General features: G+C 49.5%; 1 protein-coding gene across 2 annotated transcripts in view; it reads right to left on the minus strand.

Annotated features, from left to right (window-relative positions):
• Positions 1-20,958, minus strand: part of COLEC11 (collectin subfamily member 11) — a 62,835-nt gene that overhangs the window by 24,937 nt on the left and 16,940 nt on the right. For both annotated transcript variants that reach the window (XM_088479524.1, XM_088479523.1), the window contains exons 2-3: positions 11,498-11,653; positions 9,607-9,678 (exon numbers count right to left, since the gene is read on the minus strand). In XM_088479524.1, the coding sequence (XP_088335650.1) occupies positions 9,607-9,678; positions 11,498-11,627 (202 nt within the window). In that variant the 5' untranslated portion in view covers positions 11,628-11,653. The remainder of the gene's footprint in view (positions 1-9,606; positions 9,679-11,497; positions 11,654-20,958) is intronic.

Raw genomic sequence — 20,958 nt, forward strand, 5'->3', positions numbered from 1 at the left:
TTGTTTTTAGGCCAAAAGGTTGTACCGAGGAAGCTGGATGACTATGCTAAGCGACACAAGGGGGCGGCACAAACACGTGGCCCATCTAGGAGTGGCACTGCAGTGGCAGACAGGAAGCCAATCAGCGTTATGGTGCCCATTTGCATGTAGCACGAACCCGGGAGATCCGTGCTACATGCATCTGTGTGATTGGCACAGAGCAATGACAGGTCCGTGAGACCCGTCTGTGCTGCTGTGGTAAAAAAAAAAAAAAAAACCTGTGTAAAAAAAGAAAAAAATGGCGTGCACCCCCCCAAAAAAGAGCAACCAGCCCCGGGCATTAGTAACCCAGTGCTGGGTGTGCTTAAATACAGGGGACAAACGACGTAGGGGTCCCCTGTACTTAAGCACAACCAGCACCGGGCTAGTCAGAACCAGCGCTGGTTGCCAAAATACGGGGGACAAACGACGTAGGGGTCCCCTGTATTCTGCGCAACCAGCTCTGGGCTCTGATCCGGTCCTGGTTCTGGAAATATAGGGGACAAAAAATGAGTAGGGTTCCCCTGTATGTTCCAGAACCAGCACTGGACTTTTTCTAGCGGGGGGCTGATGCCACAGCCAGGGGAGCCCTTTCACCGGGCCCCCCAGCCGCAGCATCAACCCTGACCGCTAGTCAGCCCAGGCCGGGGATCCCTGGAGAGCTGGGGACCCCCCCAATAAAGGGGTCACCCTCTCCAGGGCACCCCAGGCCCAGGCTGATAGCCCGGGGCTATCCCCGCCACCCCTGGTGGCGGTGGGTGGCGGGTTGATTGTGTGGTGTGGTGTAAATAAAGAATATCAAACATTGTCTTTACAAGTAGAACTGCAAGTCCCAGCTAGCCTGCCCCGCATGCTGGTACTTGGAGAACCACAAGTACCAGCATGCAGGGCATTAAGGGCCCACTAGTACCTGTAGTTCACCTGTAAAAAAAATGTTTAAAAAAACACAGGACACACACACCGTGACAGTATAAGTTTATTAAACATACATACACACACACACATGTACACATACTCACCTATGTAACCTGTAGCATCGGTCCACTTGTCCGGTAAAGTATCCCTAGGGGACCTGTGAAAAAAAACATACTCACCATCTCCTATGCGAGGTTCTGTCCTCTTCGTTCCAAAGTAGGCATCCCCGGACTTGGCAAAAAAAAAAAACGAAAACGCGATCCACGAACTTAGTACCGTTCTATAGAACGGTACTTCCCGAATGAGAGCTTAGCGGCGGGGTATCACCATGGAAACCCCGCTGCTAAGCGTTCATTGGCTGAGAGAGGTCATCTCCCGTCTCTCAGCCAATGAACGGCTCCCTCCATTGTAGTCAATGGTGGGAACCGCAGGGTAAACTTTAATAACCTTGCGGCTCCCAGCATTGACTACAATGGAGGGAGCCGTTCATTGGCTGAGAGACGGGAGATGGCCTCTCTCAGCCAATGAACGCTTAGCAGCGGGGTTTCCATGGTGATACCCCGCCGCTAAGCTCTCATTCGGGAAGTACCGTTCTATAGAACGGTACTAAGTTCGTGGATCGCGTTTTCGTTTTTTTTTTTTGCCAAGTCCGGGGATGCCTACTTTGGAACGAAGAGGACAGAACCTCGCATAGGAGATGGTGAGTATGTTTTTTTTCACAGGTCCCCTATGGATACTTTACCGGACAAGTGGACCGATGCTACAGGGTTACATAGGTGAGTATGTGTACATGTGTGTGTGTGTGTGTGTGTGTGTGTATGTATGTTTAATAAACTTATACTGTCACGGTGTGTGTGTCCTGTGTTTTTTTTAAACATTTTTTTACAGGTGAACTACAGGTACTAGTGGGCCCTTAATGCCCTGCATGCTGGTACTTGTGGTTCTCCAAGTACCAGCATGCGGGGCAGGCTTGCTGGGACTTGCAGTTCTACTTGTAAAGACAATGTTTGATATTCTTTATTTACACCACACCACACAATCAACCCGCCACCCACCGCCACCAGGGGTGGCGGGGATAGCCCCGGGCTATCAGCCTGGGCCTGGGGTGCCCTGGAGAGGGTGACCCCTTTATTGGGGGGGTCCCCAGCTCTCCAGGGATCCCCGGCCTGGGCTGACTAGCGGTCAGGGCTGATGCTGCGGCTGGGGGGCCCGGTGAAAGGGCTCCCCTGGCTGTGGCATCAGCCCCCCGCTAGAAAAAGTCCAGTGCTGGTTCTGGAACATACAGGGGAACCCTACTCATTTTTTTCCCCTGTATTTCCAGAACCAGGACCGGATCAGAGCCCAGAGCTGGTTGCGCAGAATACGGGGGACCCCTACGTCGTTTGTCCCCCGTATTTTGGCAACCAGCTCTGGTTCTGACTAGCCCGGTGCTGGTTGTGTTTAAGTACAGGGGACCCCTATGTCGTTTGTCCCCTGTATTTAAGCACACCCAGCACTGGGTCACTAATGCCCGGGGCTGGTTGCTCTTTTTTTGGGGGGGGGGCACGCCATTTTTTTCTCTTTTTACACAGGTTTTTTTTTTTTTATTTACCACAGCAGCACAGACGGGTCTCACGGACCCGTTAGTGCTCTGTGTCAATGACACAGATGCAAGTAGCACGGATCTCCTGGTCCGTGCGTGCATCTGTGTCATTGAAATACACAGCAGCACAGACGGGTCTCACTGACCCATCTGTGCTCTGTGTCACTGTCAATCACACAGATGCATGTAGCACGGATCTCACGAGTCCGTGCTACATGCAAATGAGCACCATAATGCTGATTGGCTGAGAGCCGTGACAGACGGCTCTGTCAGCCAATCAGCACTTTGCCCATTAAAGGCAAAGGCATTTTTTTTTAAATGGCCGCTCGAGGCAAAACCTCGAGATCCGACAGCAGATCTCGAGGTTTTGCCTCGGGAGAGGGATCCGGGGCAGACAGGGAGATCCGAGCTTGGGCTCGGATCGCCCCGGATCCCCGAAGTTCGGGTGGGTTCGGTTCTCAGGGAACCGAACCCGCTCATCCCTAATATATATATATATATATATATATATATATATGCTTTCCTGTTTGCTTGTTGGGCATGCATAGTTGCTTCACACATTAGGAACATTTTGTGGAACGTTGTGAAATTTTTACATGTGTTAATGGTTGTAGAATTATTTGTTGCTTTAGCCTTGCCTATCACCAATGTCTCCAGGTATAGTGATGTACTAATCCCGCTTACTTTGGTGTTGGTTCCGCCTACAGTTCATTTGGTGCCGCCCACATGAGGTCACTTCCAGAAATTTTTCCAGGGCCACTTTTAGTTCCCAGTCCGGTGGAGATCACGTGGGAGTGTCGGTAAAAAATGCAGGCGTGTTGCTACTGTTTTCGGGGAGTCTCAGTGTCTCCAAAGTTCCCGCGGGCAATTCTGCACGACCATACGGCACTCAAAAGACCGATTACGGAAGGATCTGCGACGGATGCTGCCTCTTTGTACACAGACACATGGATTTGTGATGCCGCCAGTGGGTGTCTCAATACACATATAGGTGTCTGTGACATTTGCATATTTTCACACATTCACTGCATACACAGATGCAGCGGCAGCATTAGCGACCATCTCTGAATCAGACCCTTTGTACTGCATGTTAGATATAGTTAAACAAGATAAATGAGTGTAGAGGGAACACTGAATTATGTAAATCCCCTGATCGGGATCAGGTGACGTATAGTGGAGATTATTTCGATTTATTTCGAGATTATTCGAGATTATTTGATCTTCTCCAAAGTGAACACCCACTATGGGCCTGATTCAGACCCACTCGCGAGCGGCTGTCCGCTCGCAAGTGGGTCGATGGTCTGCACTGAGCATGCGCACGACGGAGGGAGCTCCGTCGTGCGCATGCGCCAGACACGACGAGCGAAGGACTTTCCTTCGCTCGTTGTGTCCGATCAAAGGGGGCGTGCTGTCAATGTTGATTGACAGCACGCCCCCTTTGGTGGGCGTGCCGGGGGCGTGCCTCCCTGACGGGGGCGTTCCCACGGGAACGCCTCCCGTCAGAAGCCGGCCCACTGACATCACTAGTGATGTCAGTGGGAGTGATTTTGGCTCTGATAGAGCCAAAATAACTCTGGAGCTTGCGGTTGAAAACCTCAACCGCAGGCTCCGGCTCGCAATTTCGATGGTCGCGATGGTCACGACCATCGCGGCCATCAAAATGCACGCTCGTATAGCCTGTGGGTGGTGACCCACAGCTATACGAGCGTCCAGGAGGACGCTCCATGAAAATGGAGCCCGGCCCTCATTCAGAGCGTGCGCTCTGCTCAGAGCGTACGGCTCTGAATGAGGGCCTATATCAGTAGCAGATTACCTCAATATAGATAATAATGAAACCATTAAAAGCATTAGCTGGCAGAGCAGAAAACAGGTTGGTCACTGGCAGTAGAGCCCATGTGTTGCTCCTCACCGGTTTAACTGAAATGGATTCTGCTCAGTTAGCTAATCATTTCAGCGGTTCCATACATTATCTAATTTGAGGTCAGGGCCGGCTCTAGCTGTGTTCGACCAGTGCGGTCGAACAGGGGCGCCACCCATAGAGGGCGCACCCCTCCCCAACATCCCGATTTCAGTGGGACAGTATTGTCCCGCTGTTCCACCCATGGGCCGAAGTGGCCCGCGGGTGGTCAAATCGGGAGGTTGGGGACCCCCACTCCCGCAGCTATGCAGTGGTGCTGGACCCCTGGGGTGTGAATGGATGCAGCACGCATGCGCGCGGCATCCATTCACAGACAGGAAAGGGCTGGTGGGGGAAGCCCAGCCAGTGACGGAGGGCTGGTCTTTACCCCCAGCCTGACGTTATTTGGAGGCGTGCCATGCGGGCACGCCTCCAAATAACGTCGTGTAGGGGCATGGCCTATGGTAATGAAGCCACGCCCCCAATTTTGGTCACGTGCGGCGAAGCTGCGCACGATAGCAGGGCGCAGCGGTCCGGGTCGGCACAGTGTGCTCAGACCCCTGGAGCCAGCCCTGTTTGAGGTAATCTGCTATTGATAACCGAGGGCATTCCCTCCTGCTGCATGTCCAGCATTCTAAGGGCAAGATGCATCAAGGGTAAAAATGCGGTCAAACCCTGAAAATGCGGGTTAGATTGCATTTTTTATATGCACCAGGCTGCAGTGGGTAACGCCAGGGGCGTATCTACCCCTTGGCCAGGATGGCACTCGCCAGGGGCACCGGCCGAGGTGTGGCGCCACCCGGCGGTGCCACCCGCAGCCAGGGGATAGAAATCAGGGCCCATGATTATTACTCTGGTCACTGGTGTGTGGTCTTGGACCGGGCAGCTGCTGGCGGCCAGCGGCGTAGTGAGGGTGTAAACACGGGTAGTAGCGCAGGGCACTGTCCGGGCAGCCCTGGACCACACAAACACATTGTGTGTGACAGGTCACCTGACTCCTTGGATCATTGGCTGAAAGATCCAAGACGTCATCAGGCAGCCCCGTCCCACCTATTCAGGCCCGCCCCCTAGCCACAGCAGCATCAACAGCACAGGCAGCCAGCCTATGCTGTGGAGTGCTGTGCTTTCTGGGTTCTCAGGGCCTGATTCAGAGCCGAACGCTCTGACCAGAGCGCTCGCTCTGAATCAGGGCCCACCTCCCTAAAAATGGAGCGGCCTCTTGGACGCTCGCATAGCTGTGGGTTACCACCCACAGCTATGCGAGCATCCATGATAATGGTCGCGATGGTCAAGACCATCGCGACCATCGGGCTTGCGACGAAACCCTACGGTAGGGTCTCGGTGACCGCAAGCCCTGGAGTGATTTTGGCTCTATCAGAGCCAAAATCACTCCCACTGACATCACTCGTGATGTCAGTGGGGCCGGACTCAGACGGTAGGCGTTCCCATGGGAATGCCTCCGTCTGGCAGCCACACCCCCGGCACGCCCACCAAAGGGGGCGTGCTGTCACTCACCATCGACAGCATGCCCCCTTTGGTGCGAGACCCCGAGTGACGAATTCCTCGTCGCTCGCCGGGTCTCGCGCATGCGCACGACGGAGCTCCCTCCGTAGTGCGCATGCGCATTCGGGCACCATCGACCCGCTTCCGAGCGTCCTTCGCTCACGAGCAGGTCCGAATCAGGCCCACAGCTCCCTGCACTGCCTCATCTTCATAATGACCGCTGGCAGTAGACTGTCACTGACAGAGGAGCCAGTGAGCACTACTCACAGAATACGACAGAAGTCAGCCCTGGAGCACCTATCAAGAATTGTTAGTAAGTTACTTAAATGGTCCTGGGGAGCACAAAATGTGGCATCGATGTGGAGGGGGGAGGGAGCACAGAATATATTGTGGATTGTGGAAGGGAAACAAGGGAGCACACAGTGAGATGGGGGAAGGGGAGCAGGGTGTGGGATGTGAAGGACGGAAGGGTAGCACTGTGTGGGATGTGGAGGGGGGAAGGGTAGCACTGTGTGGGATGTGGAGGGGGGCAGTGTAGCACTGTGTGGGATGTGGAGGGGAGAAGGGGAGCACAGTGTGGGGTGTGGAACCCTAAGTGTGTATTACTGAAAAGTTGCGCAACTCAAACCGCAGTGATCCTGGCAGAAGCTGTTACGGTCTCTGACACTGCCTACCAGGATCACAACTTTTGAGTGACACACCCTGACAGCGAGACAGAGACAGGGTAGCTAAGTGTTCTGTTTGTGACGACTATGGGGTGGCTTGCGGGCACAGCTCATCTCAGCAGGCAGTGGCACCCTCGGGCAGGGCATAATAATGGGGGGCGCCAGTCCCTTACATTGCCAGGGGCGCTCGGACCCCTAGATACACCCCTGGGTAACGCCATCTTCCTGATGGCATTACCCATAGAAGCCTATGGGCTTCTCTCTGCTGAGTGCTGATAGAGGGATCCCCAGCACCCCCCGCGGCATGTGCGTCCTTCTGCGCATGTACAGAAGGACGCCGGAGGGACTTCTGGGTCATAGACCCGGAAGTCCCTCCACCACAAAGGGCCGCTCTTACCAACAGAGCGGTCCTTTGCGGGGATCGGCATGCATGTGATGACCAGGGGAATGCATTGCGAGTGCGATGTATTATGCATCCCACACTAAATAGGAAATATGTTCTGCACAAGTGCCAAACTAATTTCCTCCTACTGTCTGACTCCCTGACAGTGATGTAGTAGTCTCTGATGTTCTCTGATGATTTTGCATCCCCAGATTGCCATGGCATTCTGCAGAGCATGCACCCAATATTAACATTAATACCAAGTGCAGTTTGGAGCTGTATGGATTAGATGGACAGCTGCACAGTCATGAACTTTACAAAACAAGATCAGCATGAGGACCATGTTTTGTGAAATATATGTACACTCATCAGCAGACCATCATTGTATATAGCACCTTTATTTCTGTGCTGCTGCTTACTGCACCTTTCTGATCCATATATCAGCATTCACACAAGACTTCAGAAGAGGTAAGAGCCATAGCCAGAGGAAATAGCTGTCTGCTACTCTTTTATTATTATTATTATTATTATTATTATTATAATGTCATTTATATAGCACACACATATTCCGCAGCTCTTTACAGAAAATATTTGGCCATTCACATCTTTCACTGCCCCAGTGGAGCTTACAATCTAATTTTCCTATCACATGTACATACACACATAAGGCTCTATTTAGTACAATCCGCATATTGAATGCGGATTGTAGTGTGATATTACCGAGTGAATTCGCATTGCGAATTCAGGCAATATCACAGGGATTTACTATAAATCCCTTGCAGGGACAGAGCTTGCGATAAAGCTCTGTCCCTGCGGATCCCATCCGCACTCTAGTCGCGGTATTTTCGGAAAAAATACCGCGACTAAGAGCCCGCGCATGCGCCGACCGACCACCGCTACTACCCCCCCACCGACGCTAAGCCCCGCCCCCGGTGCTAAGCCCCACCCCCCGCGATCGCGGACCCCCGCGACCCTCCCTCCCCGCGACCCCCCTCCCTTCATTACACTTACCTGCATCCTCCTGGCCTCCGGTGATCTTCTCCGGGCTTCCCGATCAGGTGATCTCCCATACTGCACTGGGACCCGATCACCTGATGACCGGGCCCCAGTGCACTGTGGGAGACCAGCTGACCGGAGAGGATCCATCACCGGAGGCCCGATCACCGGTCCCTGGATTCAGGTAAGGAAAAAAAAAAAAAGTTTAATTTTTTTTTCTTTTTTTTACAGTAATCAGCTTGCGGTCTACTTAGACCACACAGCTGATTACTGGTACCGGCTCCCGCCTCTGCTCTCACCGTTAGAGCAGATTGGGAGCCCGGTAACCGGGGGAGACCCTGGATAACGCCACCTCCAGGTGGCGTTATTATCACAGGGCTTCCCCCGGTATTTTTTTACAATTTATTTTTAGTAACTTGCACACAGATCACATTTCCCATTACAATTATGGGAAATGCGATCTGCTTTACTAAAAATAAGTGATACTGGGGGTTGGAGTAGAATTTTAGTAATTCTACTCCAATTGCCCTGTAATAACTACAGGTGAAACTAAAATAATGTGAAAAGGGTGTGAAAACACCCTTTTTCACTTTATTTTAGTAAAAATAATGTTAATAAATAGAGCCCACAGTACTAGTGTTAATTTTTTGTAAGAAGCAAATTAACCTACCAGTATATTTTTGGATTGTGTGAGGAAAACGGAGCACCAGGAGAAAACCCACACAAGCACTTGGAGAACATACAAACTTCACACAGTTAGGGCCGTAGTGGGAATCGAATAACTTCCTGACATGGGTTGGGTATGATATGCCGTCATTTATAAACCCACATTGCACGTTAGCACCCTTCACAACACACGTCTAATACATTAGCATTACATAACGTATGATATGTGCACCAGCAGGGTTACCTCAGACATTCAAGAGGCACATAAGCCTTTTAAATATAACTGAAGCAAAATAGACATATGAGGCCCAGCATACCGTACATTTACATACATTAGGAGGAAATATTAACATCACTGGTTTCAACCCCTCCCTGATTGATCAATGAGTATTCCTTTGTGGCTCCTGTACATTGTGGGCCTGTTTTAGCGAGGATCGCTATTGCGATTACGCACGCACAATTCTTGCGTTCAGGGTATGCGTATGCATCTCAGTGCACGTGCGCGAACAATCCACTGCAATCGGGATTGTGATCGCTGTGACTACGCAGACCCATCGCAGAGTGATTGCCAGGAAGTACCGTTTGGGGGTGGTGATGGGGGGGGTGCCAGTGCGTTTGAACTCAGTTGCAGGGGCGTGCATAAATTAGCCATTGCGATGCAATACTCAGCTTGGGCTTTCACTGCGTGCGACAAGCTTAGCAATTCCTGAGTAAGGTCAGAGCTTGTGCAAGTGTGCGTGAGGCTGCGATTGTACTCAGTGTAACTGATGGTTTCTCAGTCTTGCTAAGTATTACGTATGTGTGTATGGTAAAGTGGGCGTCCTTATGTTAGGCCGTGTATGGCATTACGCGATGACAATAGCGATCCTTACTTAATCATGCCCTGTGTCCATAGCTGCTGAGTGGAACCTGCCCCTCCTTAGCAGGAGTACATATATTATGTAGCTTCTTTTATATTTGGAAGGCTACATAGATATTTTACCTTTTTCTCCTGATGGACCGACTCTCCCTGGTCTCCCTGGTGCACCTTTCTCTCCTTTTTCTCCAATGTCGCCTATAAAAGTAGAGTTCAGTTATATAAAACAGAGTGGACATGCTTTACGTCTAGAAGATATCAAAATATTTAATTCATAAAATTAGTATAACTTAATAATGAATGGGCGGGATGTATTAACAGTGAAAATGCGGTAAAATCTGCAAAAATGCTGTTTTCAGGGGTTTTACCACATTCCCCATATGTACTAAGCACCAAAATGCGATGCATTTCGGTGCTTCGTCACGGTGGGTAACGCCACCCAATAGAAGCTTAAGGGCTTCTTATCAGGACGCTCTTCCTTGGGAGGGATCTGATCGGCTCCCTCTCATCGCGACCCGCGGCCTTCTGCGTTTTCTTCCGATACCCGCTCCTTCCCTTTCAGATCCCTCCGCCCCAGAGACAAGAGCAAGAAAGATGCCATTGAAATGTAAGTACATGCTCCTAGCACTATGTGACATCAGGAAACCGTAGGTAGTATTCCAGCTCTCATATACAATAATAAGCATGTTGTTTGGCTCTGAATGGTCACATGAGATTAATGTCACAGAACCTTAAAAACACAGCAATAATACCAGATAATTTAAATAATTACATACCACCCAACTGTTCGGATTTGCGTACATTGTAGAGGGTGGAGATTATGGGGTAATGGGTGTAAGCAGGGCCATAACTATCGGTGTGCGAGTGGTGACATCACACACAAGGAGCAGGGTCCTGTAGGCGGCACCGTCGCTACCCCAGGACCAATGCATCTGGCTAGTAGGGTGCTTGGAACGGCAGGTTGCTCCAGGCAGTGCCGCAGGGGTGGGGCAGACACAGGGCATTAGATGTGACTTTACTGGAAAACGGAGTTGGTTGGATGACAGTGGGTATGTTTAGCAGATCAGGGGGGCAGGGCTTATTGTGATTTTCTAGTTATGCTATTCAGCCGCCGGCATCTCATACCCATCACGCTATGGAGAAATAGCAGGATGTAAAGGGCAGGGGAGAGGGAACACAGGGCCTGATTCAGGTTGGTTCGCAAGGCTGCGTTCTCACACACCCCACTCGCTGCAAAAATATGCTAATTAATGCAATCGCACGCTAACTGCAGCTCTATACCAAGACGCCCACCACTGTATAAAGCCACCCGCTTCCCATGACATGCATCCGCAAGTCAGCGAAAACATCGAGTAACATCGGAACCATCCGCACAGTTGTGGTTGACCTGACCCTACCGCAGAAACTGCTAAACTTCCTGTCGCCATCTAGACCTCTGCCAGTGTAAGCTATCGCAGGGGCTTAAATATGCACGTTCCTGTAACGGCGTTTAAATGCCCAGACATGCCTGCGTTTCTCTGACCACCCCCCCGTCACCACCCTCAAACGGTCTCTTCATGTCAATCACTCTGTGAAGGCACTGCGTGCTCACTGCGTCCGCTACCCGGATCGCTGTGGCCGGTTCACGTACGCACATTGCATATTATACGCATGCGCAGAATGCAAACATCGTCTAGCTGCGCGAACGCAGCCTTGCGTTCCAACCTGAATCAGGTCTTTAGTTCTGAAATTTATCAAAAATGTTGTCTGACAATAACTGTACATGGTCATTAGACTTTGAGCTATTAATGTTCAATTTTTCAGATCTGCACAACAGTTCGCCTTTAAGGAGGCTCTCTCAAACTTGTTTTATGCCAGTTTCTGTGCATCAAATTGCAGACATCTACCTGTCCAAAACCTGATTGAATAGAGAGAAATGCTGCTAAATGATGCAGCACTCAGTATGACTGAGCTCACTATACACAAACATAGTATCCCTGTAAAGGGATAAGTTATAGCAATATAAGGGAAGATGTACCTTTTAGACCTGGCACAAGTATCTGAACAGAACAAGACTCATCAGCAATGTTCTGACAATACCCAGATCCCAGCAATATCAGGAGCAGCAGGTTAATTAGAGTTGCCACGGAAACCAGAAGTCTCTTCATTGCGAGTCCTTGTAGGTCATTGACTCCTGAGCAAAAGAATTCATAAACACTCAGTGAATTAGTCCTGCCATACACTCAATGTTTCCATACTCTTTAGTGGAAAAGTCATCTGAATCATACTGCCTGTGTAGTGTTCATTCAATCTTTTATCTAGGGTTGCCAGGTCAGCCATGTTACACATGCCACACAAGACATATACATGCTATCTGGCTACAGCGGGATTACTTCAGATGCTTGATCCAGGGCTGCACAATATACCCCCCGCTATGTTAAAAAGCCAAATAGGAAGATTTCAAGTTAACATGTCTATGTTTACTTGCATTTGCATTAAAAACTCTTATTGTTGAGTAGATGCGTCTAAGTACATCATAAGTTTATCTTAGGCTAACACAGTCCCCATTATATGTTTATGGAACTTGGGGTTATGAGCAATGTTTTTATTTTGCAGAGCGTGTACCATCACTATTTGGCATTCATATGTAGCAAAACGTGCATTTTTTAGCTGAATAAAATGTATGAAAAAGACGGAGTGTTTATACTTTATTAAAGCAGGGACCACTCTTTTCGTTCATTATGCTGCAGCAGTTTGACAGAGTGAGAGGAGAGGATGTCTGAGAGACCTGCTTCTTGAAAAGCCGTGTACCACGGGGAAATGTGCGGTGAAGTCACAGGTGCCATTTCATTTGGAGCACTCATCTGCCACTTGTTCCACACCATAGCGCTTTGTTTCACTGGCTTGCCGGAGCAAGCAGATGCAGCCGAACAGAGACCCTGCTTATAGAGGCCCAGCGTGGCCCAGGACTCACTCGGGAGACCGGCGGTCAGCTGACCATGACCGTCTGGAGCTGACTTCCAGGACCCTCCACTTACGGCTTGGCAGTTACATCGCATCTTTTAGCCGTTGGAACCACCACATGTAAACACTGGAGTCTGTTAAAGAGGACTATACTGGAGTGAGTATTTCTCCAATACATCATTACATCAATTTTACTCTCAAAAAGTATTCCCATCTCAGTGCATTTGCACTCTATTTAAACAGCTGTGGAACTCATAGTATATCTCTTCTGTTACCATTAACACTGGAGACTTTGGACCTCATTCAGAGCCGCTCGCAAAATGTGAGCGCTCGCTCTGAATGAGGGCGGACGCTTCTCTGTAAAGAGCCGGCCTCCTGGACGCTCGCTAAGCTGTGGGTGACCACCCACAGCTTTAGCGAGCGGCCAGGTTGATGGTCGTGATGGTCTTGACCATCGGGGCTTGCGACGAGATCCTTGTGGTAGGGTCTCGTCTGCCGCAAGCCCCAGTGAGCTTTCGGCTCTAATAGAGCCGGAAGCTCACCACTGACGAGTGATGTCACCCCGCCTACAAAACGGGGCGAGCTGCCGATCACCATCGACAGCTGCCCCTTTCGTAGTGAGCTCCAGAGTGAGAGAATATTTCTCTCGCTCCGCGGCTTGTGCACGCGCAGTCTGGCCGCTGACAACATCGACACGCTTGCGAGTGCTCAGCGCTTGTGAACGGGTCTGAATGAGACCCTTTGTTTCTATTTGAGACTATCATTTACCATCTAGTTTTGCCATCAGCATTACTGAGGTTTCAATACTAATTTTTTTGCTATTAGCTATTACCATTTATCAAGCTCTCATACAACTGCTTTTATTATTGATTGTTATGTGTTATTATTTATTTACTCTCGGGAGCAACTAGTTTTGTTTTTGTTTATAATTATGTATTATGCATAAAATTTTATACATTTTGCACTAATTTGGTGTTTTTTATGATGGTATAAGTGCCCTTGCAGTATTCCCCTGTTTAGGGAGAGATCACAGCCTACCCGTATGGTCCTGACCATTCCGGCTGTAATCTCTCCCTCACTGGTGACAACTGTCACAGACAGCCTTCCGAATGACACCCCCCCAGGAAATTACCCCCTCTCCTGGTCGCCAGTCCGCTCCGGTCTGGAGTTCAGGGGAGATCTGGAGTTTCCGGCGCTTGGTGATGACATCATCTCCAAGCGTCGGCACTACACCCATTTGCAGTGTGGACAGCGACAACCCGGGACATTCCCCAGGTCGGCGCCACAGTGGAAATGGGGTAAATCCCGGGTCTGACCCGGCTTGGAACCGTGGGCGCGATTCAGACCCGCTCGCTAGATGCGTTTGCACGCAGCGAAAGTATGCAAATCCGCGATAACATGGCAAGGCATTAGCACGCCCACTATGTCTTTGATCGCGTTGTGTATGCAGACGCCCACGAGCCTGTCTTAAGATGTCCACTTATGCACGTCATCTCCAGGATGTGTATGCAACCATCGGTAACATCGAATACCATCGGAAACTAACACAGCACTTGTGGTTGACCATACCCTATCGCAAGCACTGCGAGCACTTCAGTGTGTAAAACAACCATGTGACGTGTACTATGACGCTGCGTCTTAATTATGCATGCCTCTGAAATGGCGTTAGGACGCTCAGGTACGCCTGCGTTCGCACCATCATTCCTTCGTTTCCTTCAACCAACCCTGTCACCACCCACAAACGGCTTCTCCTGTCACTCATTCTGGCGAGGTGTCTATGCGCAGCGAGCGCTTCGCGATCACATGGACTGGTTCACGCACGCGCACTGCGATGCATACGCATGCGCAGTAATAAGCAGCCTACAAAAATATCATCTTGTAATAAATTAATGTGTTTTGTCCTTATTTAGCCGTGAAACAAGACTGCATGTTATGTAACACAAGAAATCTGCTATACTGTATGTACAAACAAAACTGCTTCCCAGACAGAACATCACAGGTTGTCTCTAATATTTTAAGCTATGCCAAGTTCCTCAACTGTTTACACATATATTTATAGCTGTCATTAGATATTTCCTACAACTTTGTAGGCATTTTACATATAGTAATGATTTCCTTCTGCATTTTCTTTATACATATGTACAAGTTACAGCAGCCTTACTAACCTGGGGCAAATAGTAAGTATCCTTAATTTATCTACAAGGGACCGCAGCAGATATCGGAGAGATCCCCCGTTTTCGACTGCAAAAGCTGCCCCCATAGAAACCTGTGGGGGCTGCTTTCTTGCCAAATTTACCAAGCTCTGGAGTGCAAAGCAATCTGGAACTTGACCCCGCTAGCTAATGCCATCCTAAGATGGTGTTAGCCATTCGTGATCTATAGGCTACACTTCTCAAAAGGGGATGTAGTCACGATGCCGGCGGACGGGTTCCGGATATCGATATACCGACGCCAGAATCCCGAAGAGGATGAAGATGCATCCTGAACAGGATGAAGATGCCGATGTCAGCATCCCAACCACTTGCACCCCGAAGGTAAGTATGCAGCTTAGCGGGGATGGGGGGGGTTATTGGTAGGCACCCCTGGGGGGAGGTTAGGGTTAGGCTATGGGAAGGGGGGTTAGGGTTAGACACCACCCTGGGAGGCTTAGGTTTAGGGTGGGGGAAGGGGATGTCAGGGTTAGGCACCCCCAGGGGAAGATTAGGGTTAGGCACCACTGGGTGAGGGTTAGGGGGGACATAGGGAGGGTAAGTATACTTACCAGCCCCTGTTGGGATTTTGGAGATCGGGATGCCGCTGTCGGTCTTCGTTAATGCGATCACTTTACTTTTAAAAGTCGCAGGGAGGGGCTCCTGTCCCTGGATGTGTATTACCTCCGAATAGCGGCAACAAGTAATTATAATTATTGGGCCGAAAACCTGATAATTAATAAATGGGCCCCTGGAAGTTGTGATCAGCACTTTATCTCTTCCAGGGGCCTATTCATTAAACCTAAAAATTCTCTAGAGATAATTAGGTTTAGAACTCGCATGGAGTTCTACCTAATTATAGGTGGAATTCATCATTCCACCTCTCCATAAGTATCTATTCTGAAAAGCTGTCATTTTTGCGATGACAGCTTTTCGGGAAATAGATACTTTTCCCTGCCTGCTCTACCTTATCGCATCTGGAAACAGTGCTGCGCATGCGCTGTTACATCTGTAAAACCAGCGCATGCGCAGCACTGCCTACAGATGCGTTAAGTTTGTGTACCCCCCCGACCACCCTCCCCCCTCCGCTCACCTCCCCCTCCCCCGACTTACCTGTCCGCGCAGCAGCCTCCGGCTACGTCCTGCTGGTCTGTCATGTGGTTTCCCAGCAGACCACATGACAGATTAGAAATTTAAAAAAAAACTTTTTTTGTTTTTTCAAAACTTTCTTGTGCTCTGCTGGGGAGCACACATGTCCGACCAGCCTCCGGAGCCTGAGGACGGAGCAGAGCGCCGGAGGGACTCGTCGGGGGACCTGCACACGTGGATACAGGTAAGTCAATTCTGCTATTCGCCACCTCACAGTGGCGAATAGTAACTGCATCAAATTCCGAAAATTCATAATTTTCGGAATTTGATGAATACCACAATTTCCACATCCCCATGCTAATGTATGGGGAGTGTGGAAATTAACGCAGGGGAACTTAGCAAGGAGATATCTGTGATATCTCCTGTGCTAAGTCTGTTCATGAATACCAAAATAACGTTATTTAAGGAAAATGTCCTTAAAAACTTTATTTTAGTGTTGATGAATAGGCCCCCCAGTGTGACTGGAGCATCTGCACCTCACCTCTATCCATCCTGCAGCTCTGCATCTCCTTACTGGCTCCATTCTGCCATGCAGAGCTTTTTCTTCCCTTCAGTCACGGTCAGTGGACTTGTCCTATACCCACAGTCATGTCATCCACAGGCACCACCACTACTCCTCAGTACTCCACATTCTTTGTTTTCAAATAAATATATTTAAAATGTTGTTCAGTCATAATCTAACTTTGCAAAATAATGTCTGCAAAAAAGTGTTCTGCTCTGCGCTCTGTGTCTCCTCTCTCTCAGCCTCCGAGCTTAGCGAGCACTAGAACCCGGAGCAGCCAGAGGGGGGACTTCCAACCTGCCAAATTCGCTACTGCTCATGTGCGGTTACCGGCGCATCTTTCTCAGTGTCCTTCTGAGTATAGGTTGTGCCCCTGAGTGACTACAACTAACGGAGGCCCTACATAGACCCCTATATACCACTGTGTCACCGCCGCTTTACTATATATATATATCCCGCTGCCACCAGTATATACATTCTTACAGGGTGTTCACATAGAGGTGCACTACAAGCACCAGCATCAACCCTTATACACTACTGGCTGCACCTGGATATCCTAGCTGCATACTTTTTTCCCTGTGTTATCCTGCGCCCTTTTTTTCCCAGTTAATAAATCATTCCTTGGTTAAGTTTATCTGGTCTCCATCACATTCCGCTGCACCTACTACTATCATAGGATCTGCCAATAAATAGTTCCTATTGTTGACTGTTTTTTCCAGTTCTAAATTCTGGGCCTTATTCACTATGGATCACTATTTTGCTAATACGCACGCACCGCAGTTGCAAATATCAGCGGTGATATGTAAATAATTGCATGCGCATTGCGATCGCAGCCTAACATAAGGACACCCCTTACTCACATCCATATACCTTAGCAACATAGTGAAATAATCGGTAACATTGAGTAACATCGGACCCATACGCATAGTTAAGGCAGGTCAGACCTTACTCAGGAATTGCTTACTCCAGCGCCTCAGGCTATGTATGGCGTTGCAGTGACTAATTTATGCACGCCCCTGCAACGCCGTCCCAACGCACTGGCACGCCTGTGTTTACCCGACCACCCCCTCGTCACCACCCATAAACTGCACTTCCTGTCAATCACTCTGCGATGGGTTTGCGTAGTCACTGCGATCGCAATGAATGGTTCACGCACGCGCACTGCGATCTATACACATGCGCAGAACGCAACAATCGGCGGATTACCTGCGTATAAGCAACTGCGTTCCTTGCTGAATCAGGCCCTCTATCAGTAATTTAGCCAAGTAGAGCCCTGATAGATCAACCACATATTTAAAATAGTATGGGGTTCGGATTTCTGAAATCCGAACCCCCCCGAGCCCTCCCGATCCGAGTCAGATCCGAGTCAGGCTCGACTTTTCCCGCCTGACTCTGATCTGAAATCGAGGCAAAACGTCATCATCCCGCCTTCCGGGTCTCGCGGGTTTTGGATCCTATATAAGGTACCCGCGTCGGCACCATTTTCTCACTCGGCTGTGGACAGTGAAGAGGGAGGGTGGGAGTTAGGGCTGGCTGGGCTGTGTAGTGTAGTGTAGTGCAGAGTAGTGTTGTGCTGTGCTGTGCTGCTGTTGTCCATAGGGGCTGTGTCCACTACTTCAAAGTCCATAGGGGCTGGCTGTGTTGTGCTGTGCTGCTGTTGTTAATAGGGGCTGTGTCCACTACTTCAAAGTCCATAGGGGCTGGCTGGACTGTGTTGTGCAATCAGTTCTCCATAGGGGCTGTGTCCACTCCAAAGTCCTGTGCAGTGTCCCAGTCCTAAAGGGGTGCTGTAGTGTTGTCCAGGGGGTGCTTTGTCCATCAGGGGTGCTCCCCCCAAGTGCTAAAAAAATAATATTTTTTCTGTGTTTGTGAATTGTGTGCGCAGTAGCCGCACGTGCATCAACAAAGTAGTGCCAAGCGTGTGCCTGTGTCATAAGTAAAGGGCCGGCTGGCTTGACCGTTAAAGGGTGCTGTAACCCCAAAAGTACACTCCAGTCCAAACCAAATAAAAAATATTTTCTGTGTTTGTGAATTGTGTGCGCAGTAGCCGCACGTGCATCAACAAAGTAGTGCCAAGCGTGCGCCTGTGTCATAAGTAAAGGGCCGGCTGGCTTGACCGTTAAAGGGTGCTGTAACCCCCAAAGTACACTCGAAACCAAATAACAAAATATTTTTTCTGTGTTTGTGAATTGTGTGCGCAGTAGCCGCACGTGCATCAACAAAGGAGCAGCGCCAAGCGTGCGCCTGTGTCCCATAAGTAAAGAGCCGGCTGGCTCATTTCTTAAAGGGTGGTGTAACCCACAAAGTGCACTACTCTCCAGCAAAAATAAAAAAATATTTTCTGTGTTTAGCCGCACGTATATATCAAATCGATATAACATAAATGGAGGACCAAACTTTCTCCGATAAAAATAAAATAGAGAAAGATCAAGAACCACTTCCTCCTAGTGCTGAAGCTGCTGCCACTAGTCATGACATAGACGATAACATGCCATCAACGTCGTCTGCCAAGGCCGATGCCCAATGTCATAGTAGAGGGCACATACAATCCCAAATGACAAAGTTCAGGAAAATGACCTTGAAAAAAACATTTAAATCATCTGAAGAGAAACGTAAACTTGCCAATATGCCATTTACGATACGGAGTGGCAAGGAACGGCTAAGGTCGATCCCTATGTTCATGACTAGTGGTTCAGCTTCACATGACGATGGAAGCCCTCCTCCCACTAAAAAAATCAAAAGAGTTAAGCTGGCAAAAGCACAGCGAAGAACTGTGCTTTCTAAGAAGATATCACAAATCCCCAAGGAGAGTCCAAGTGTGGTGGTGGTTGCGATGCCTGACCTTCCCAGCACTGGATGGGAAGAGGTGGCTCTTTCCACCATTTGCACGCCCCCTGCAAGTGCTGAAAGGAGCACCCATAGTCCACTTGCTGATATGCAAATTGAAGATGTCACTGTTGAAGTACAACAGGATGAGGATACTGGTGTAGCTGGCGCTGAGGAGGAAGTTGGCGAGGAGGATTCTGATGGTGATGTGGTTTGTTTAAATCAGGCTCCGGGGGAGATAGTTGTTGTCCATGGGATGAAAAAGCCCATCACGGTCATGCCTGGGCAGAAGACCAAACATTCCACCTCTTTGGTCTGGCAATATTTCTATCCAAATCCGGACAACAACTGTCTTGCCATATGTACCATATGTAAAGGTGGAATAAGTAGGGGTAGGGACGTTAACCACCTAGGAACATCCTCCCTTATACGGCACCTGCAGCATGTTCATAATAAGTTACTGTCAAGTTCAGAAACTTTGGCTAAGACCGTAAGCAGTCCAGGGACACATAAATCCCGTTGTCCTGTTGTATCCAGGGGCCTGCAAACCACACCGTCAACTCCCTCCTCGTCAATTTCCTCCTTAGTCAGGATCGTAAGTAGTCCTGCAGGCCATGTCACTGGCATGACTGACTCTCCTATCCGGGATTCCTCCGGAGGATCCTGCATTGCTACGCCTCCTGCTGCCGCTGCTGCTGTTGCTGCTGCTGGGAGTCGTTCATCATCCCAGAGAGGAAGTAGGAACACCACTACTTTTACTAAACAATTGACCCTCCAACAGTCCTTAGCGAGGAGGATGAAGTACGACAGCAGTCATCCTGAAGCAAAACGTATAACTGAGGCCTTGACTGCTAGGTTGGTGTTAGACGTGCGTCCGGTATCCGCCATTAGTGCAGTGGGATTTAGACAATTGATGGAGGTAGTGTGTCCCCGGTTCCAAATCCCGTCTAGATTCCACTTCACTAGGCAGGCGATACCGAGACTGTACAGAAACGTCAGACACTGCCATTCAGACACTGCCAGCTTGAGTCAGGTCATTCCCCTCATCAGGCTTTTGCAGAAGCAGCTGGAGAAAGTGAAGGAGGAGCTAAGACGGAGCGATTCCGCTCGGCATGTGGGACTTGTGGATGAAGCCCTTCATTCGCTTTACCAGGATTCTAGGGTGGTCAATCTGTTGAAATCAGACCACTACATTTTGGCCACCGTGCTCGATCCTAGGTTTAAAGCCTATGTGGTGTCTCTCTTTCCGGCCGACACAAGCCTGCAGAGCTGCAAAGACCTGCTGGTGAACACACTGTCAGCTGAAGCGGAACGTGACACGTCAACAGTTCCTTCTTCATTTTCTCCCGCAACTGGGGCTGCCAGGAAAAAACTTAGCTATCCTAAGCAACCCGCTGACGGTGATGCAGGGCAGGCAGGACCAAGTTTGGACATCTGGTCCGGACTGAAGGACCTGGCAACAATTTCTGACATGTCTACTGTCACTGCATATGATACTGTCACCATTGACAGAATGGTGGAGGATTACATCGGTGACAGCATCCAAGTAGGCATGTCAGACAGTCCATACCTGTACTGGCAGGAAAAAGAGGCAATTTGGAGGCCCCTCTACAAACTGGCTCTATTTTACCTGAGTTGCCCCCCCTCCAGTGTGTACTCCGAAAGAGTGTTTAGTGCAGCCGGGAACCTTGTCAGCGAAAGGCGTAGGAGGTTGCTTCCACAGAATGTGGAGAAGATGATGTTCATCAAAATGAATTATCAGCTCTTCCAGGGAGACCAGCCTCCAGAACGTACAGAGGGACCTGTGGTGGTGGATTCCAGTGGGGACGAGTTAATACTCTGTGAGGATGAGGATGTACACAACACTGA

The sequence above is a fragment of the Taudactylus pleione genome, unplaced genomic scaffold (genome assembly GCF_031769625.1).
Source record: "Taudactylus pleione unplaced genomic scaffold, aTauple2 ptg000238l, whole genome shotgun sequence".
NCBI classification, from domain to species: domain Eukaryota; kingdom Metazoa; phylum Chordata; class Amphibia; order Anura; family Myobatrachidae; genus Taudactylus; species Taudactylus pleione.